Consider the following 22,199-nt stretch of genomic DNA (forward strand, 5'->3'; position numbering starts at 1 on the left):
ACAAGTAGAGAGGTTATTTTTTTCTATATTTGGCATGGTTACAACTGCTGCTGGAATATAGTGTCCAGTTCTTGTGTTCACAATTCATGAAGGATGTTAATAAATTAGAGAGAGCTCAGAGAAGAGCCACAAGAACGCTTGAAGGATTAGAAAATATGCTTTATAGTGATCTATTCAAGAGCTCAATCTGTTTAGTTTAACAAAGAGAAAGTTAAAGGGTGACCTGAAGTCTATAAAAAAAACCCTACATGGGGAACAAATATTTAATGGGCACATCAGTCTAGCACAGACAGGTATAATAGAATCTAGTGGCCGCAAGTTGAAGGTAGACAAATTCAGATTGGAAATAAGGCATACATTTTAACTATGAGGGTAATTAACCATTGGAACAACTTGCCAAGGGTTGTGGAGAATTCTCCATCATTAGTAGTTTCAAAATCAAGATTGGATCTTTTTTCTAAAAGATCTACCCTAAGAATTATTTTGGGGAAGTTCTATGGCCTGTGTTTGACAGGAGGTCAGACTAGATTACAGCGTTTCTCAAATGCGGCCACCGTGCCCTCTTGTGGCCACAGCCTCCTGGGCTGTGATTGGAGGGTGAGGGGGGAAGCAGTGGCTCCTCCCTGGTGCTCCTGGATACACTGCCTTGGTGTTGATTGCTGGGGCCACCATCGGGGTTGAGCCCTGTCCCCATCTGGAGACGCTTGGGGCACAATGGTGGAGGAGCAGGCAGCCATGGGTTCCTCACCTTCCCAGGGGCTGTGGGACTCAGGCTTTGGGGTTCAGCCCTGGGGTGGCGGGGCGGCAGGATCTGGCTCCGGCTTTGGGCTCTGTCCTCTGGCCACGAGGCTTTGGGCCCAGCCCCCTGCTGTCTCACTGGCCCCAGCTGCCTCCCCTGATCACCCATCCAGGGCTTAATTTGTCCCCAGACTTGCCAGGGCTGAGTAAGTCTGCTGTGAATGTTAGTTAATATCACTTTTCACAACAGACTTACTAGCTAGCAATAAATAAATTTCGAGTTGGACATGTATGTGTGCATGTTTGTTTGTTCCTAATGCTAATTAAGTATTTTAGGAAAAGTGTGAGAGCAGCTACCAGCGAGGGTTGGTGGCTGCACTTTGTGGCCACCAAATTAGTTGTTCTGAGAGCCTTAGGACTAGATAGCACCCACCTCCTATCATACAGATTACTACTTCTCAGTCACCAAGAGAGGAGTGTACTTGGACAAGCACTCAAAGAAGAAATGGTTACCTTAGGGAAACTGTGGTTCTTAGAGATGTTGTCCATACATATTCTGCGACCTTTCCCCGCTGCTGCAGAGATCACTATCTGAATTGTGTACTGGCAAAGGAACTGAGATGTTTGTGGTCACCCCACCTTTTATGCCTTTGGGTGAGGTGTCCCAACAACACTGTGCTGGCCAAATGGATTCAATCTTGAGTGCATGGGGCACATGTGCACCAAGAATGAAATACATGGGGACAAGGTGTCAAAGAGTCACAGTTAAGCTAAGTAATGGTTTGTCTAATTCACTGTTTTTCGTTAAACCTCTTGGAATGAGGTGTAATCATGCGGGCACATGAACGTTAGGCAGAATACTCCACTGAGCGTGTGTTCTTATAGGTGCTCCACTGCCTGCCCTCTTTTCCTCCCTGCTTCAAAGTTCCCTTGCTGGACTTTGTGGTAGAGAAGGAACTGGGGAAGGTTCGCCTGCTAAGTCCTGTACAGCCTTGGTGCAGGGCATGAGGATGAATAGGGCGCATGCATGGGCCGAACGGAGATTGATAGTGAAAATCTGCGATCAAAGGCACTTGGGGCATATGTGCACCTGAAATGGAGCTCCCATGGGGGACACATCTCAAAGAACTACAGTAACTTCACAAGGTGGGTAACTTCCTTCCCCAGCTTTATGCTTTAAACTTTCTCATATGCACATCATTGGGAACAAGTACAAGAGCAGCAGCCAGAGTTCGTCACTAGAGTAGCTTTAGCTTTTCTTTTATCTTGCTGCATAGTGGTATGCTGCGAAGACTTTTCAGGTGAAAGATGTTTTTAATTTTGAAATATGTCTAATTTTTTAAAAACAATTTTAGAATAATGAGAAATGCAGTTTAAATGCAAAATCTACTGTTAGACCTGGAGACTTCAGAGAGATGGCCTAAAGAGATCCAGGTCTTCGGCAGAATTAAAGGCTTTAGATGTTTTTTGGCCTAAAATTAAAGGACTCCAATACTTCCAAATCCTTTATTGAACGAAGTTTTTATGTTTTTTTCCCTCTTTCAGACCCTATTTGACCAAACCCAAAGATCAATTAAAACACAACTTCAGATGTTCGTTAAAGAGTAAGTTAATTTTCATTTCAAATAAATTCACCTTAATAAACTGCAAGGAAAAATATCTCCACTAAGACCAACTAGGAAGTGAAATCAGCTTCTGAGAGAGGTTGAAGATATTTGGAAATCGTCAAGCCATAGCTTGCATAGCACCTCTTAAACTTGCCAAAAATAACCCAACAGCCCAATAGGGGTTGGACTGGCATGGAGACATTTTCAGTCATTGTATTTTTTTTAAATCATTGCTTTAAGTCATGCATTGAGTGTTTGTCAAACTAATCTGAAAATCTGTACTATTGCAACTTTAAAATACCATTTATAATGAATTCAATTATGGATGTTTTTTTAATGTCACTACTGGGATGGTATCTTATTTTAATTTTACGAAACTATAATGGGCAAAAAACAAAAGATTGAAAATAATGGCCCTGATCATGCAAACACTGAAACGGATATGTAACTTTACTCACCTGAGTAGTCCCATTGACTTCAGTGGAACTATCAATATGTTTAAAGTTAAGCATGAGCAGAAGTGTTTTCCATATGAGGAGCTTTTGTATTAAAATTTTCTCTTGTAGGCCCTCATCCTGCAAACAGTTAAGCAGCTCCTTAACTCTGCCCTGGAAGTAGTCTCAGTGACTTTGGTGGGACTGTGCTCACAGTGCATAAAATTAGTATGTGCATACGTTTTTGAAGGATTGGGGCCTTAGTGTCATAAAATCTTTCACTTTAAAACAGTACTTCAGAACTAACAGCAAAGATTCATATTTAAGCACCTAAGGTTGGGATGTCAAAAGCACCTAAGCCACTTAGAAGCACAAGTCCCGTTAACTTCAGACTGCAAACTGTAAAGGAAGAGTATGACCTGGTTGAAGCATTTCAGCTTTCTTGACATTTTGAAGTTCAATACATCAGAAGGTAATGCTGGTTTCAAACATAGCATGGCCTGTTTCCTTACCAATTTTGTGTTTGAGTTTGTGGTGGTATCACAGTAGAGATGTTGAATGAGATCATGGATTGTCTTTTTCAGGATAGATGAACATTTAATGTGAATCTCAGCAGAAAAAAACTGTTAAATCTGAAATTCTAGTAACAATTAGGAAACTATTTAAAGAAAATACAAAGCAACCCACCTTTTTTGTTTTAAATCAGATTTTTTTAAATCATGGTTACCATCTGCCCTGGGTTGGACTAGAGGAATATACCAGTGTCTACAAAATGTATTCTTTCAAATTATACTCCCTCACTTGTTCAGAAGAACAGAGCAGCCAGGACAGTCACACTTCCATCATTCTTGTGCTGTAACTTGCACCTGATCCAGATATTTAAGGTGGAAAAGGGAAATAATAAAAAGATCAAATATGATACCTGTAAATGGAACCATGTTAGAAAAGGTTTAAAATTTGGTATATTTTTAAATATTTCATGATCAACAAAATGAGCCTTCCAAGGATATTGCAATTCATCTCCCCTTTTGTTTAGAGATATTAGAAAATTTAAAGATGCAAAGAAGCAGTTTGAAAAAGTCAGTGAAGAAAAAGAAAATGCACTAGCAAAAAATGCTCAAGTTCAAAGAAATAAACAACATGAAGTAGAGGAGGCCACCAACATTCTCACTGCAACACGAAAATGCTTTCGGCACATAGCTCTGGATTATGTTCTTCAGGTAAGTGTAGTTTTTCAAGAACAATGTGTTACTCCTGGGGGTGTTCTGCACCAAAAACTAAAAATTCTGCACACAATATTTTAAAATCTACAAATTTTATTGTCAAAATAACACTGCATAATCACACCAGTTTAAATTATTTTGGTAATTTATGTCAAAATACCCCCCCCCCCCCCCCCCCAGGAGTAGGGAGTTAAAGAAACCTCTATGACAACTCAGTTCCTGTTTCTCTCTAATGCCATGACAGGTCTGTATCCATCCATGGATGGATACAGATCCTGTGGTCATCAGCAGGGATTGAATCTGAAACCTTCAGCACCAAGGATTAAATTAATTCCTGTCCAGAGGCCCTGCACAAGATCTATGATCTCTGGACCACTTTACAATTAGAACTGAGGCTGCACCTGCAGGCTAGACACTGTACAGGTGCAATAAAAACATTCCCTGTCCCGAAGAACTAGTATAAGAGAAAAAATAAAGGTTTATTCGGTAAATGAGAAGTGTAACATAACAAAGAACAGCACAAGCCGTACTCACAGCATTCCAGCTGCCTAATCATTATCAAGGCTTTTTTTGTTGGCATTATGTCAGAGGAGAGGTTTCAGAAGATGCTTAAGTGAACATAAGTGGTTCATAAGGGTCAATATAGGGGTGAATTTAGTTCCTACTATGTGAGATAAAGGAGTACAGTAGAGTTACAAACACCAGTGTTATGAACTGACCAGTCAACCACATACCTCATTTGGAACCTGGAAGGATGCAGTCAGGCATCAAAGACCCACCCCTGTCCCCCCACCAAAATAAAGCAAGGCAAGGTAACTGTGCTTGTTTCCTTTAAGATGGTTAAAAGCAGAATTTTTCTTCATAGTAAAGTTTCAAAGCTGTATTAAGTAAATGTCCAGTTGTAAACTTTGAAAGAACAACCATAACATTTTGTTTAGAATTACCAACATTTGAGTTATGAACATGTCCATTCCTAAGGTGTTCGTAACTGTGAGGTTCTACTGTAACTTAGCTGTCCGTAGCAGGCTCTTACTATTTTGGTACAGGCTTAGGAGAAATGATCACATGCATTCAGCCATTTTTGCACATTCTATATTGGAATTCATGTGCCTTTTGGAGTTCATCTATTCTTGTGTACACTACAGTCCACTTAATAAAACTCCATTTATGGTGAAGGAAACTCCCAAATTTTCCATGTAATCCGCCATGCAAACAATTCAAGTTATAGATGGACCTTTCTGCTTACAATGAAGCTTTCTTCTGGAGGAAAAAATGACTTCACTATGAAAGGAGTCTACTGGAGTGTCTCTGTGGTCATATTTACTTGGATTTAATGTGTATTTCAATATTTCTCCGAGTTCCCTTTTATTTTTTTATCCAGGAAAGTCTTTTCTGAGTGAGTGTGTGTGTGTGTGTGTGTGTGTGTGTTGCAGAATGCTTTCCAAAGCATTGGATGTGTAGCTTTAAAATACCGTCTGTTTTTGTTTACAAGTTCTGTAAAAATATTGTACTTATTAGCATTAAACAGACATACTAAGGAAGTGAATTCCACATTAATGTATGTGTCCGTTAAGTGAGGGTTTTTTGAGAAAATCTTATATTGTGGCAGGTAATTAAAGCCACTGACGAGAAAGCAAGAAGAGGACATGTGAAAAATCAGATATTGCACATAAAATAAGACAAGGGGCATGAATGTTACTTTCTTGGATAACCAATGAACACAAGTGGTTAGTGATGTCAACTAACTTAATAGCATGATTGAGGTGGCAAAGATAAAATGTAATTAGCTTAATAGAATTCTTGCGAAGACTTTTAGACTCCGCTCTCAGAGGTGGGGACCCAGTCATCTTAAGTGACTTTAAAGTGTCTGACATGTTTTGGCATTACATGAATAGATTTTAAGAACATAACCCGTGAGGTTTGTAAAATACTTTTTTCAACTAATATTGAAACTTCATGAGCATCTTTTGGGAATTCTAGCATTGCAAGTTTTTTCTCTTAACTGTAAATGGCGATGGTAAATACAATTAGTTGCAGTCTTCTCTGTAATATTAAAAAAAAATTTCTATGAAGTCAGATTTTTGAATTCTGTTTTCCCCATATTTTAAGGTTACTTTATTTATTAACAGTTAACACACAACCTGGATTATTGCAGTTTGCGTGGGGATTGGTGAATAAAGCAAGATGTTTGTTTTTTCCTAGATTAATGTTCTTCAATCTAAGAGGAGATCAGAGATCTTAAAATCGGTAAGATCTTTACATTTTATGTGTAAAATGTCTGATTAAATCTGAAATATAAAAAATAAACATTTGAGACTACAAGTTGCTACCCTCTGATCAGCGACCTATGTAACATGAATTTGTCTGTTTGTCTCCATGTCGCACAGCCACCATCACAACTGGCACGCTGGCTGGTGGTAGCAAGAGAGGCTAAGACTGGGTGGGCATGTGAACTACACTCTATCGCTATGCCTGCACTGCAGTCGGAGGTGGGATTGCAGCTCATGTAGGCACACCCATGCTAACTTTAATTTAGCAAGTGCAGCTAAAAATAGCAGTGAAGAGACGATGGCTTGGGCTTCAGCGCAGACTGTACAAATCTTCCCAGAAACCTGGATGTGTGTGTGTTGTGCTAGCTGCCCCCAGATCCACGCCACCACATTGTCACTGCTATTTCTAGCTGTGGTAGCTAGGTTAAAGTTTGTCCAGGTGTGCCCACCTGAGCTGCACTTGCAGCTCTGACTGCAGCGTAGACATACGCCTAATGGTGATCCTTTCACATCAGGGTGGAGGAAATCACTAAGGTTTTACGGCTATTGTGTATGCTGTACATGTTGTGTAGCGAAACTTGAATAGTTTGGTCTCCAAGGCTTTCAATAAGGCACCCTTTGGGAAAGCTGCATTCACTTAAAATTAATACTTCTCCAAATCTGTTTTCAAGGTTGTCTCTCATTTCCTTAAAATGGCACATTTTTACATGAAGAAAATAGATTGGGACCATTTGAGGCTAATGTACGTTTTTGCTTCAAATCTCATCTCTTTTGAGTGCCAGATACATAACTGGAGACCGTGTCCTTGACTTTGTCCCTTTCAAATTCCACTTTCCATTCCTTCACATCTTTTTTTCATGAGATTAAATGAATTATACAAACTGTGACAGGTTGGGTCATTATTACAAACCAATCTTTTTCTCTGTGCCTTTGGAATCCTGGATATCTTCCCTTCTTTTTTTCTCACAATGTATGAAGACTGCTTCATGGTTTCATCTCTTGTTTTTGATGAGTTGTCTTGGAAGTCCCAGGGAAGCAGATTGTGAGCTATTTCAGCTGTAACTGTAGAAGTTATGGATCTTTAACAAGCAGATTCTGTGCCTTCCAGCTGGTTTCTTAGGTGTTTGAGTGGCATATTTTTTTAACAAGTTTTAAATAATCGGACTAAAACATGACCTCACCTGTCAATCAGGTTTTATAGGATAATTTTATTAGCCCGTTTATGAAAGATTTAACTTAGTGGGATGATTCATTTCTGTCTTGACCCTTGTATAGTCATTTAGACCTGTGCAAAGTGACCACAGAGTGGGTGTAGAGCACTACCAAGGCAGAATGGTAGTATTTTGCATGCACCTTGCACTCACTTTGTACTCATGTGTATCTCCACGAAGTGCAGAGCAGTGGAGAATTAAGCCCTGCACTTCAAGCTTGTTTGTGAGAGTTCATTCAGTGTGAGTTATGTATGCAAGATCTGATAACGCTCTATTTAAAACTCCTTTCTAACATATACTTGTATTCTTTCTTCCTTCTAGATGTTATCCTTTATGTATGCTCATCTGACCTTCTTTCATCAAGGCTATGATCTATTTAGCGAGTTTAGGCCATACATGAATGATCTTGGAGCACAGGTAATGTTACAATACAACTCCTGAATTAAAATGCACATACTAATTTGTGCTTGGGAAAACTGTTGGGGAGAACTATGTATGTACCAGAGCCACTGTACATTTATTCAATAAAAGTGGAAACTTTGGGAGATAGCCAAGATGAAGGCATAGTATCACCATAAAAATTATACATTTAAAAATGTGTTACTAATTAAATGCAAAAAAAAAAAGTTAATACAACATTAAGGCTGCACATAAAAATAAATTTTATTTCCTTGCATTTTTCAGATTTCCCACAGCAAAATTTCCTTTTCCTTAATTTTCCTAATTAAGTTCCACATATATAGTAAAATCTGTCCCTGTTTTGTTAAGTATGTTCATGTTGTTCAGTATATACTGTAAAATGTACAAGTTTATTCAATGCGTCAGTTAATCCCCCCCCCCTGTACTTTCTTCTTTCTATTACCTTATATACTTGTTCATAAGCCGAAAATTTTTGGTAAAAAAGTGATGCATCAAAGAGCAGGGGTCGGCTTATAAACGGGTCAGCACCAAAATTTGATTTTAAACTCTATGAAATCATTGAATTGAATATCTAATACATTGTCGTTTTGTTTACCTGGAGCGTTGGCAGGAACGGAGCCCCTCAACTCTCTGTGACTGCGGTTCGCTGTTCCCAGCCATTGGGAGCTGTGGGAAGTGGCTTACCCTGATGGGCTGGGAGGCAAAGTTTGCCAACCCCGGAAATATAGGGTTGGCTTATGAAAGGGTCATACAGTTTTTACTATTTTTACCTATCCATCTTGGAGGGGTCAGCTTATAAACGAACAGGCTAATGAACAAGTGTATACGGTATGTTAAGATCATGTCTATTTTTTGTTGTGAAGAATTGTGCTTGTTGAGTTTAATAGAATATCAGGGTTGGAAGGGACCTCAGGAGGTCATCTAGTCCCACCCCCTGCTCAAAGCAGGACCAACCCCAACTAAATCATCCCAGCCAGGGCTTTGTCAAGCCTGATCTTTAAAAACCTCTAAGGAAGGAGATTCTACCACCTCTCTAGGTAACGCATTCCAGTGCTTCACCACCCTTGTAGTGAAAAAGTTTTTCCTAATATCCAACCTAAACCTCCCCCACTGCAACTTGAGACCATTAAATCATCATAGAATCATAGAATATCAGGGTTGGAAGGGACCCCAGAAGGTCATCTAGTCCAACCCCCTGCTCGAAGCAGGACCAATTCCCAGTTAAATCATCCCAGCCAGGGCTTTGTCAAGCCTGACCTTAAAAACCTCGAAGGAAGGAGATTCTACCACCTCCCTAGGTAACGCATTCCAGTGTTTCACCACCCTCTTAGTGAAAAAGTTTTTCCTAATATCCAACCTAAACCTCCCCCACTGCAACTTGAGACCATTACTCCTCGTTCTGTCATCTGCTACCATTGAGAACAGTCTAAAACCATCCTCTTTGGAACCCCCTTTCAGGTAGTTGAAAGCAGCTATCAAATCCCCCCCTCATTCTTCTCTTCTGCAGGCTAAACAATCCCAGCTCCCTCAGCCTCTCCTCATAAGTCATGTGTTCTAGACCCCTAATCATTTTTGTTGCCCTTCGCTGGACTCTCTCCAATTTATCCACGTCCTTCTTGTAGTGTGGGGCCCAAAACTGGACACAGTACTCCAGATGAGGCCTCACCAATGTCGAATAGAGGGGAACGATCACGTCCCTCGATCTGCTCGCTATGCCCCTACTTATACATCCCAAAATGCCATTGGCCTTCTTGGCAACAACAGCATACTGTTGACTCATATCCAGCTTCTCGTCCACTGTCACCCCTAGGTCCTTTTCTGCAGAACTGCTGCCGAGCCATTCCCCTAGTCTGTAGCGGTGCACTGGATTCTTCCGTCCTAAGTGCAGGACTCTGCACTTGTCCTTATTGAACCTCATCAGATTTCTTTTGGCCCAATCCTCTAATTTGTCTAGGTCCCTCTGTATCCTATCCCTGTCCTCCAGTGTATCTACCTCTCCTCCCAGTTTAGTGTCATCTGCAAACTTGCTGAGGGTGCAGTTTCCATGAGAGAGTTACAATTGTTATATAATTTGTACTGGTAGCAGCCCCTATATTTGACAGGTTAGAAAGAAGGTATATTGTGTCATCCCAGAATGGGAGGGGATTCATTAGACTCTACAGAAAACTTTAGCAGATACCTACTGATCATGCTCATAAGTGAATTTTCAGTTGCTTGTAACCAGTCTGGTTGTGGATGTATTTTAAAATGGCTACTATTTACACGTTGACTTTTGAAGTTCAGCTGATTTTAGCTCTCTCTACAGAAGAAGCATGGCATTAATTTTTTTCAATGAGAGAACCATATTCCTTTCATAATTCAAATGTATGACATGATTTTTCTTAAGCTTTCAGCAATAGCATCACCCTTCAGTTGAAAGCAGGGATGGGAAATGTCAGTCCAGAGAGCGTAGTTCAGAGTTTTAGTGGGAGACCTTAACCAGTGTGTGCTGCCTGGGACTCTGTGTACCTCCATTCCCTCTTCTGCCACATGCCAGGGTCCCCCAGTTTCCCTCTGCCAGGGAATCTGTGTGCACTCCATTTGCCTCTAGTTCCCATATCAGGGTTCCCCATTCTTTCCCCATGCTACTGGCTTTGTGTGTGCCCCTTCCCTCCTCCCACATATCATGGTCCCCTAATACCCAGAACTCCTGGTGAGGGGGAATCCCCTATTCCTCTTTCACTGTTCCAGAGTGCCTCACCAAGGCAGGGGCTGTGTGCGCAGCCCATTGCTCCTTTCCCTTGCATGCCAGTGACTGTCTGCTTCCCATTTCCTCTGCATCTCACAGCAGGTTTTCCCATTATTATGTCAGGAGCTCAGTGTCTCTTCTTTTCCTTCCCCAAAGTACACCCCACCTCCCAGGGGAGTAGGCAGGGGGCTAGGAGGAAGGAAAGAATGAAGCCGCCTCCTCTCTCCTATCCCTCTGGCTGCCTCTGCTGACTGACATCTGTCCCATGGCTCCCAGCAGGGAGAGCAGCTATTTCTTCTCTCTCTCTTGGGATGTAAGTCATTCAGGGTGTCAACATGTTCCATTCTGCTGGGAGGATGAGCAGGGATAGTGTTATGCTGGAAGATGTGAATAGGTGTCATCATCTAGTTGGATATATAGATGATTTCAGAGGTGCTCAGAGCTGTGGCTTTGCTAATCAGGTGGCAGGGGCTCCTTGTGCCCCCCCTTTTGGTTTTTGGAATTCCCCCCAAATCAATAGAATCATAGAATATCAGGGTTGGAAGGGACCCCTGAAGGTCATCTAGTCCAACCCCCTGCTCGAAGCAGGACCAATTCCAAGTTAAATCATCCCAGCCAGGGCTTTGTCAAGCCTGACCTTAAAAACCTCTAAGGAAGGAGATTCTACCACCTACCTAGGTAACGCATTCCAGTGTTTCACCACCCTCTTAGTGAAAAAGTTTTTCCTAATATCCAATCTAAACCTCCCCCACTGCAACTTGAGACCATTACTCCTCGTTCTGTCATCTGCTACCATTGAGAACAGTCTAGAGCCATCCTCTTTGGAACCCCCTTTCAGGTAGTTGAAAGCAGCTATCAAATCCCCCCTCATTCTTCTCTTCTCCAGACTAAACAATCCCAGCTCCCTCAGCCTCTCCTCGTAAGTCATGTGTTCCAGTCCCCTAATCATTTTTGTTGCCCTTCGCTGGACTCTCTCCAATTTATCCACATCATTCTTGAAGTGTGGGGCCCAAAACTGGACACAGTACTCCAGATGAGGCCTCACCAATGTCGAATAGAGGGGAACGATCACGTCCCTCGATCTGCTCGCTATGCCCCTACTTATCCATCCCAAAATGCCCTTGGCCTTCTTGGCAACAAGGGCACACTGCTGACTCATATCCAGCTTCTCGTCCACTGTCACCCCTAGGTCCTTTTCTGCAGAACTGCTGCCTAGCCATTTGGTCCCTAGTCTGTAGCTGTGCATTGGGTTCTTCCGTCCTAAGTGCAGAACCCTGCACTTATCCTTATTGAACCTCATCAGATTTCTTTTGGCCCAATCCTCCAATTTGTCTAAGTCCTTCTGTATCCTATCCCTCCCCTCCAGCGTATCTACCACTCCTCCCAGTTTAGTATCATCCGCAAATTTGCTGAGAGTGCAATCCACACCATCCTCCAGATCATTTATGAAGATATTGAACAAAACCGGCCCGCGGACCGACCCTTGGGGTACTCCACTTGATACCGGCTGCCAACTAGACATGGAGCCGTTGATCACTACCCGTTGAGCCCGACAATCTAGCCAGCTTTCTACCCACCTTATAGTGCATTCATCCAGCCCATACTTCCTTAACTTGCTGACAAGAATACTGTGGGATTTGCTGTGGGAATACATAGGGTTTTACCTTTACCTTTGAGGCCTGAACACTCCCTGAAATTTTGAAATTGATCAGATATGGTGTTCAGATGTCATCATGTTATAGACCAACAGAAATGCTGTCAAGTTGATTATAAGGCCTTTGCAAAATCAGCCAGTGATGTGAAAGGATTCTGCTGCGAAAAAATCAGCTTAGAAAATTATTTTGTGCCTTTTTTGAACAAATGCATGTGATTGATTCCCCCCGGGGTGCCATCTGGAGCTGGGGTACCACTGAGCATTCTGACCCACCAGCCTGGGCTCCCTCTCACACTGTGCTGCTGTGACTAGTTGCAAAGGCCTCCAAGCTTGCGCTTTCACCAGCATTCACACAGGTAGGGACACGCCCAGCTGCAGTCACATGCACGCTTTCTAACCACCAGCTTCCTAGCCTAGGACCCCGGAGCAGTACTGTCCTTTCACGGTCAAATCTGGCCAGTATATGGGTTTAAAACCTTGTACGCCTCTCCCTCAATGTGAAGAGGACCATACATACTTGTGGTGACCAAGCTGAGATTTTCCCCAGAGACCTTAGTTAAACGCACACTGATTTGGATTAAAACATAAAATAAGTTTAACTACAAAAGGATAGATTTTTAAGTGATAAGTGGTAGCAAACAGATCAAAGCAGATTACCTAGTAAATAAACAAAACCGCAAACTGAGCTTAACGTACTAGATAGGTAGGATATGAATTAGTAAATTCTCACCCTGAGTGGTAAAGAGGCTGGCAGATTCTTAAGGCACAAGCTACCTTGGCTTTGCAGCTTGGGTTTCCCAGGTTTTCATACACAGGCTAGAAATCCCTTTAGCCTGGGACCATCACTTCCCCCCATTCAGTCTTTGTTCTTCAGGTGTTTCCATTGTTGTAGGGAGAGTGAGGTACCATCATGATGTCATTTCCTCCTTTGTATATCTTCTCACTTTCTGGAAAGCTCTTTTGCTATGCCCTGGGTCAAACAGTTCCCACTGTGTAGTGCTATCTCTACACAGAGAGATGTTTCTATTGTACACAGTTGCTGGGGTAATCCTGGTGCTTTTGTGCATTTCCTCAATAAGCTATTAACATTGTCTGGCCTTTTTACTGTTGGACCTGAAAGACTGCTTGTGGGTGTGTTCAGCGTCAGAACATGTTTCAGTAATACATACCTAGCCAAACTTCATAACTTCACATACAATCCAATGACATATTAATGTCGAGCAGAGCAAGGCTTCTAGAATGATGCGGGGATTTAGTACTGCAGTCATCTTCCACCCTGTGCAGCGGGGTGGGGGAAGTGCTGGCAAGAAGCCAAGTACGGCTTCTGGATTCTGAGGTCAGTTTTGTGCCAGGCCTGGCCCTATGAAGTTTAGAGCAGTCGAAGGCCTGTTCTAAACATGGCCAGATAGTAATGGAACCCCAAGGATAGCTGGAGTAAAGCATGCTCTGGACACTCTCTGTACTAGAGAGTAGAGGGGCGATAGCAGAGGAACCAGCTACAGAGCATCTATTCCTCCTGAGGAAATGGCAAACAGAGAGATGCGGCTAGTCTCCATCCCTTTTGCATTGCCGTAATGGTAGAAATGAGAAGGGCAGGGCAGACTTCCTCACCCATAGTTAGTTTTACGCGATGAGTTTCTCTACTAGGGATTCTGTTGGTCAGATACTGTGTCCTTCTTCACGACTGACTTGTGGTGGTGAAGTGCAGTTGCTCTCTGATACATACAACTTTGCTACCCCAGTGCTGAGGTAGGGCAAAGGCTGCACAAAATCACATATGCAAAATTGCTGGTCATCACTCTGTTTAGTGCCAACTCTTAGTCCTCCAACCGTAACTTCTTTATCTGCATTAATGTTCAGTGATCTTGTAACACTGATTGGGGCTGAGGGAAGTATAATATTCTGGTTTGGGGTAAAAGGACCAAATTACCGTACTTAATTTTTATAGGATGTTGAAAGACTAAAGTCTACAAGAGTATACAAAATATTATACCACGCTGTATCGTACCAAAGGATCTGTCAACGAGCTTCCATCTCCACCACATCAGAATACCTTTTAACCAGTCATATATTCATAGATCTCTCTCAAGTAATTCTGGGCAAAAGCACTGACATCAGTAACATTATTATCATAGTTCTACTGATTATTTTATTACAAGACAGGTTTTAAATAGTGATATTTTTTATCTTAAGACATTTAAATGTGGGTTTTTTTAGAAATATCTCCTGTATGCCATGTTTTCTGCAATGATCACTATTTTTACAACATCTGGGAAGCCGCAAACCACCTGAATAGCTATAGAACCTTGCCCCATTTAATGCTGTCTCAGGGAGCACATGGGAGCTGTCAATTTTAAAAAAGCTCAGCTGGGGACATCACCACCTTCTCTTTGGAGGGGAAAGTCCCCAACCTCCCCTTCTGTCTGGCTTTCTCTGCTAATGCCACTGCTGCTGAACGGACCAGTCAGCCAGCAAGAGCAGCTAAAGCATGAGTCATTCCTTTCTTCAGAGGCTGAATATGTCATCAATGCAGTGTACCAGTCGCATATCCCTGGCACCATACTATTCTTGGAAACGTTTTCCTTAGAGCCTAAAGGAAATGTACACCTATCAAAGAGGTTTTGTGTCAGGAAAATTTGTTAATTCAGAATGGTAGTAAAATGCTTTAAACAGGACTTTAGTTGATATTAAAGGTAAAGCTCTGTGATCAAGGAAGTGACCTTCCTGTGTATAAGGCAAGTCATGCAATGTCTAGACATAATATATTTTTTCTAACATGCATTATAAAGTCTAAAGAGCCAAATTTCTTTTTCTCTTTACAGCTGGATCAGTTGGGTGTAGATGCTGCAAAGGAGAAGAGAGATATGGAGCAAAAGCACTCCACTATTCAACAAAAGGTACTTGAAGGAATGTAAAATAGAAACTGTACACACATTTTGTACATCTGTTTGGTATGTCTCCGCAACAGAGCATAACTGCATTAGAATTGCTAGAAATAGTGTCCGTGCAGTGCAGTGAAATAGAATTACAGGTAATTAAACGGAGAGATGGTTTGCAAACGTTCGGATTGTGTTACCAAACAAGGTCACAATATTTCTGTGCGCTAGCTAAAATATCAATTTCACTGTTCTACTGAATGACTATATTCAAATGCTGAGAAATATAACCCATTTATTAGAAACCTGACTCTGAATATGGTATCTTGGAGTCTTCTTTGCCATAAAGTTAACTTTTTGCTTGCTGTAATTGTTATAGAAAGGGCATCCTCCATGTGGCCTTGTAGATGTACGTTCTTTTTTACTTTCTTCCTGAATTGGGGCGAAATATAGTGTTTTGAAGTTGAGAGTATCTGCCACTCTTGTAGACAAACAGTTAAAGGAAACCCAAGGGGAAGCTTGGCTTGTATTTCTTATTTAAATGTATATGAATGTGAAAGCTAAACACTAACTGAAAGTTAATTATTGGCAAATTTGGATATGTACTAACTGGTGCTATAGCATGTTGGGAAAATTGCAGCCATTTAAAGTGGAACAAAGCATCTTCAGTTGCATGGATAGTTATAAGGATCTGGGTCAATATTCATTTTCTTATTGTAATGCTAGAATTTAATAAGAAAATTCAGTAGCAAAATGAAGTTGGGAATAGGATGGAAGTTCTTTTTTGGGGAAAAGCTATAGTTGGAAAGTAATAGCTGCTGTTAGAGAGCAGCAGCACCTGGCACAGGATTAAGACCTCTCTTGGTACATACTATCAATTGACCACTGAAGGAGTAAGTTACGTGATTAGTTACCATGAGCTATAATAATTGCTGTAGGCCCATTATCCTTACTTGTTTTGTTTTTTTCCTTAAATGCTGCATAAGGCTGCATTACAGGTAAACTATTTCTAATAAGCTGAGTGGTTACTATGGAGCTTTGATAAAGAAATCCAGTACTTATGGAAACCTGATCAGTTAGAACTTCAAAAACATGAATTGGATCTTACTTCTTGTTGCCGTTCAACTACTGCACTGGAATTAGGTTAGCAAACTATATGAAAATAATTCATCAAGTCATCTGTAATTATTTTAGTTTCTTAATAATGTTACACCGTTTACAAAGACTCCCAGTGCGTTTACAGATGCTATTCATGCTGGTTTTGCTCTAAAAAGCCCTTGGGTTTAGGCCTTGTTTCTGTTGGACATATGCTCCTCATCTCATAAGTCAGGATCACCTCATTTGCTGTGATGATAGTCCCTAAATTCATCATTCTGGGGCTTGAAGGAAGACAGAGTTTTTGGTGGAAAGCGCTTAACTTGAACAGCAGCTTCTTAAATTGCTTTCCTTGTCTCTCTATCCTCTTCAGATCCTTCCACTTGCCTATGTACCAGGTTTAAGCTTCTTGCCTCGCAGGGCCTTCACAGCTCTCAGCTGGCCTAAAGCCTAGCTCTGGTTTCTTGTCATCTCATTTCCCTGTCACTCGATCTAGAGTGCCAGCCCCTTGCTGTCCCATTTCTTTCCTTCTCCCCCTCCCATTCCCATCATTGTACCTTCTTCCATACTGCCCATAGGCATGAACCCTCACAATGTTGGCAAGCCAAGCACTTCCCTCCTCCTACCAGTATTCACATCCCTCCTAAAGGTTCACTTATTCCCACAAACATTAACCTTCAATAAAAAGTGCGTGTGTGTGTGTGTGTGTGTGTGTGTATATATATATATATATATATAATTCATAGTTTTAACTTGACACCTTATCTAGGTTTTTCAGTGTGTGTATTCTTCTTTGAGTACTTGCTCATGTCCATTCCATGTTGTGCGCATGCCATGTGCACTGTTGCCGGAGATTTTTCCCTCAGTGGCATCCGTTGGGCCGGCTCCAACACCCTCTGGTGCTGCGCGCTTATGCATCGGTATAAGGGGCCCCACGGACCCCACTCCCTCTGAGTTCCTTCTTACCACCTGTGATGGCTACTGGAACAACTCCTCTTGCTTTGGCAAGGCGTCTTTCAGTGGTTTCGTCTGTTTCCTAGTTTTTTAATCTTAGTATAATTGTAGCGTAAATATTATAAATAAGACTAGCGTAGATAGTTAGAACCCCTCCTGTGGCATGACCCACATTCCAGTTGTCTGAAGTGTCTGGGAGTGGCTCACGTATGAGAGCGCTGTCAAATTTGTTGAGAATTTAAGCCTCGTACGAAGAAGGACAGAGGCTAGATCGAGGTCTATCCTAATAGAAGCCGCTCTTAGACTGGCTTTGGAGCCAAGCTGCTTGCATTCGGCACAGAGCACTTGGGCCTCAGTGCAAAACACTCCTCCAGGACTGCACGTATCCCGATACCATTCTCTATCTCTGGTGCTGAGGAAGAAACATAAAAAGCAATAATCAGAGAGGGCGCTTGCTGGTGCCAAAGAAAGAAAGGCAAGCAAGGGGAAGGTAGTAGAGTGCAACCCATGTTGGACCACTCCGCCCCCTTCCTTCCCTTCCGCACCGTTGACTCCGCCCAGAATGTTGATTCTGCTGCGGGACCCTCTGCTGATGCCGAGAAGTCATTGTGGCACCAGTGGAATCATGGTGCCTTCAACCCCAGAGGCCTTTGCAGGAGCCAAGGACTTATTACTCCTGGTACCACCGACTCCAATGGTACAACCACCAGCTCCGATGAGCATGAGCAGAAGAGAACATGGTGCTCCGAGCTCCTTCCCAGCACCGGGACCTTTGATACCTTCCAGGGGCAAACTGACCCTACTTTCTTCTATGAGGTCAACCCCAGTCCAGCACTTGTTGCCAGACTCTCAACAGTGATTAGTGGAAGTGAGGGTTACCGCTCCCCTGTGGTCACCTCAGGACTCCTCCTACACCCAGTCCAAGAACTGCTACCGGTACCCATCTTATGTGCTGCCGGACCCTGGTGAGGTTCTCCTCGCTGGTACCTGCCAGGTGGTCAGGGCTTATGCAGTGGCCATTCTGGAACCCATGAGGGTTTTCCCTGGTATCGGGTCCATCTCCTCACCAGTTCTACTTGGTTGCTTCTGAGAGGAGAGCTCCTGCACCACTCCATTCGGCACTGAACCCAGTACTGACACAGGACATGGACCCCATTGAGGTAGTTGAGACTGAAGAAGAGGAAGTAGTCCCCCCCGGTACAGGCCTCTTCCTCTTCCTCCCATCTCTGGACCAAGCGGCTCACTGCTGCAAGATGACTTTATATCCTATCAAGCAGAAGGACACACAGAAACTCAAACTGTTTGGGAGAAACATTTATTCGCCAGGCAGACTACAGCCATGAATCTCGAACCAAGAAGCCCTGCTTGGGAGATGCAAAATTACAACTTGTGGGACTCCTCAAATGTAAAGACTCTGTGCCTCAGGACTCAAGGCAGGAATCCTCTGCCCTCTTAGAGGAGGGAAAGAACGTTGCCAGAACCTCTCTCCAGGCAGACCTGGACGCAGCCAACACGGTGGCCAGGCCAGTGGCCTTTGCAGTGGCTATGAGGCAGTGTTCTTGGCTGGAGTCTTCAGGGCTACCTCAGGAGGTCCAACAGTTGATTCAGGACCTCCCTTTCAAAGGCTTATTGTTGTTTTTTTGAAGCAAACGGACATAAAGCTCCAAGGCCTGAAGAACTCAAGGCCTACCCTCGGGTCCCTGGGCTTCTATGCTCCAGCGCCTTCAAGGAAACCCTTGGAGCCTCAGTAGCCAACCCGTTTTTTCGGCTCTGCCACCAAGACAGGACTTCTTCAAAAGAAGAAGCGGAGGTTACAAGCGCAGTCAACTGCTTCCATCTGCCTCCGCCTCAATGCAGGGGTCATATAGGTACTTTGGGCGGGCCCAAGCAGGCCTTTTGAAGGTGCACCCGAGGGCACTATGCCAGTTCCTGCTTTGGATCCTGTCCCCCCTTTGTTTTTGGACCAACTTTCCCACTTCAGCCTGGCGTGGTCCCACAACACGTCAGACCACTGGGTGCTAAATACAGTGGTGGGCAGTTATATCCTTCAGTTTTTGTCCACCCCTGCCTGCCACCACCCATCCCCATTCCTCTTCAGGGACCCTTATCACGAACAACTCTTAGCCCTACAGGTGATGACTGTGGAAGAGGTACCTCAAAAATTGAGAGGGAAAGGGTTTTACTCCCAAAATTTCTTAATCCCAAAGGCCAAGTGGGCCCTTGGTCCCGTTCTGGACCTGTGTCACCACAACAATTATCTCAAGAAACTGACATTCCACATTGTCTCCCTAGCCTCCATCATCCCATCCTTGGATCCAGGGGACTGGTACACTGCCCTCGACTTGAAGGTTGCTTACTTTTACATTTCCATCTTTTGTGGCCACAGAAGATTCCTCAGATTTATGGTAAACCAGACTCATTATTAATTCACTGCTCTTCCTTTTGGCCTGTCCACGGCCCCCGGGTTCTTACAAAATGCATGGTGATGGTAGTGGCTTTCCTCAGAAGGCAAGGCATTCTAGTCTACCCGTACCTTGACGGCTGGCTGATCAAAGTCCAAGCAAAGAACAGCATCAGCATGGGCGAAGCCACCTTCTGAGTACTGAGCCTGTTGATAAAGGAACAGAAGCTGACTCTCATTCCAGTACAGAGAATAGAGTTTACTGGGGCAGTGTTCGACTTGACCAGGACAGAACCTTTCTTCCAGAGGCTCAATTCCAGACAATGTTGGACCTGATACCCAAGGTCATGGCCCATCCAATCACAGCAGTCCGATTTTTGCCTCAAGCTCCTGGGACACATGACCACGTGCACTACGTGGTACGGCACTCAGGGCCTGCAAGTGTGGTTAGGTTCAGTGTACTCACCAAACAAACACCACCTGGACTCGGTGCTCACTGTTCCAGCCCTGGTCCCTGCCTCCCTTGACTGGTGAAAGAGCCCCCCTTCGGTGATGGCGGGTGTCCCCGTTGTCGCCCCTCAGCCGTCACTGTCTATAGTGTCAGATGCTTTAGACCTGGGTTGGAGAGCACACCTCGATCCGCCGCATAGCCGGGGGGAGGGAATGGGGGAGCGATCCAAAAAAAAAGACGCCACCCGCTGTGGCGCTTTTACTCACCCAGCGGCGCTCTGGCGGCCGCCCTCACTCGCTCCGGGTGTCTGCTGCCAAAGCCCCGGCGTGGGTGACTGTCCCGCCGCGGTGCCGCTGAAGCCCCGGGGCGCTGCCGGGTGAGTAAAAGCCCCGCAGCGGGTGACGCCTTTTTTTTTTTTTTTTGGATCGCTCCCCCCGTTCCCTCAACAGAGGAAAATTTAAAAGGCGCCAAGACATTGAGCAGGTGCCACTTGTGCTCAGTGGGGGAGTGGGCGCTGCCCCGCTCCCCCCTACCTACGCTACTGACCTTGATCACCTCAGGACACAGGCCCTGCGGTCCCAGGACGGACTCTCCCAGCATGTAAATGTTAGGGAGCTCCGAGCGGTCTACTTAGTTTGCCAAGTGTTTCTTCCCCAAATCACAGGCAGACACCTCAGTCATCTTCTACAAGCAGGGAGGAGCACACTCCTCCGCCCTGAGTCAAGAGGCCACACCTCTATGGGACTTCTGTGTAAAGCACTCAATTCACCTCGAGGCTTCCAATCTTTCAGGAGGCAGGAGTGCCCTGGAAGATAATCTCAGCAGATCTTTTTCCCCTCACCACGAGTGGTCCCTTCATCCAGAGGTCATGAAGTTCATGTTCCAAAGGTGGGGATCTCCCCAGGTAGACCTGTTTGTGACCAAGCAGAACAGGAAAGCCCATCAGTTTTGTTCGCTGAACAGGAACAGCCCTGGCTCCCTTTCAGACGCTTAGAATCATAGAATATCAGGGTTGGAAGGGACCCCTGAAGGTCATCTAGTCCAACCCCCTGCTCGAAGCAGGACCAATTCCCAGTTAAATCATCCCAGCCAGGGCTTTGTCAAGCCTGACCTTAAAAACCTCTAAGGAAGGAGATTCTACCACCTCCCTAGGTAACGCATTCCAGTGTTTCACCACCCTCCTAGTGAAAAAGTTTTTCCTAATATCCAATCTAAACCTCCCCCACTGCAACTTGAGACCATTACTCCTCGTTCTGTCATCTGCTACCATTGAGAACAGTCTAGAGCCATCCTCTTTGGAACCCCCTTTCAGGTAGTTGAAAGCAGCTATCAAATCCCCCCTCATTCTTCTCTTCTCCAGACTAAACAATCCCAGCTCCCTCAGCCTCTCCTCATAAGTCATGTGTTCCAGTCCCCTAATCATTTTTGTTGCCCTTCGCTGGACTCTCTCCAATTTATCCACATCCTTCTTGTAGTGTGGGGCCCAAAACTGGACACAGTACTCCAGATGAGGCCTCACCAATGTCGAATAGAGGGGAACGATCACGTCCCTCGATCTGCTCGCTATGCCCCTACTTATACATCCCAAAATGCCGTTGGCCTTCTTGGCAACAAGGGCACACTGCTGACTCATATCCAGCTTCTCGTCCACTGTCACCCCTAGGTCCTTTTCCACAGAACTGCTGCCTAGCCATTCGGTCCCTAGTCTGTAGTGGTGCATTGGATTCTTCCATCCTAAGTGCAGGACCCTGCACTTATCCTTATTGAACCTCATCAGATTTCTTTTGGCCCAATCCTCCAATTTGTCTAGGTCCTTCTGTATCCTATCCCTCCCCTCCAGCGTATCTACCACTCCTCCCAGTTTAGTATCATCCGCAAATTTGCTGAGAGTGCAATCCACACCATCCTCCAGATCATTTATGAAGATATTGAACAAAACCGGCCCGAGGACCGACCCTTGGGGCACTCCACTTGATACCGGCTGCCAACTAGACATGGAGCCATTGATCACTACCCTTTGAGCCCGACAATCTAGCCAGCTTTCTACCCACCTTATAGTGCATTCATCCAGCCCATACTTCCTTAACTTGCTGGCAAGAATACTGTGGGAGACCGTGTCAAAAGCTTTGCTAAATTC

The 22,199-nt window shown here is 44.0% G+C and overlaps 1 protein-coding gene across 4 annotated transcripts in view; it reads left to right on the plus strand.

Moving 5' to 3' along the window:
• The window catches only part of ACAP2 (ArfGAP with coiled-coil, ankyrin repeat and PH domains 2), a 121,108-nt gene that overhangs the window by 35,652 nt on the left and 63,257 nt on the right, over positions 1 to 22,199 (plus strand). For 3 of the 4 annotated variants that reach the window (XM_073358980.2, XM_073358983.2, XM_073358981.1), the window contains exons 5-9: positions 2,284 to 2,342; positions 3,816 to 3,999; positions 6,205 to 6,249; positions 7,805 to 7,900; positions 15,108 to 15,182. In XM_073358980.2, coding sequence (XP_073215081.1) covers positions 2,284 to 2,342; positions 3,816 to 3,999; positions 6,205 to 6,249; positions 7,805 to 7,900; positions 15,108 to 15,182 — 459 coding nt within the window. Of the gene's footprint in view, positions 1 to 1,743; positions 1,885 to 2,283; positions 2,343 to 3,815; positions 4,000 to 6,204; positions 6,250 to 7,804; positions 7,901 to 15,107; positions 15,183 to 22,199 lie in introns of those variants that run through there. The other variant, XM_073358984.1, reaches the window with a different exon arrangement.

Source organism: Lepidochelys kempii, chromosome 9 (assembly GCF_965140285.1).
Source record: "Lepidochelys kempii isolate rLepKem1 chromosome 9, rLepKem1.hap1, whole genome shotgun sequence".
In the NCBI taxonomy this organism is placed as follows: domain Eukaryota; kingdom Metazoa; phylum Chordata; order Testudines; family Cheloniidae; genus Lepidochelys; species Lepidochelys kempii.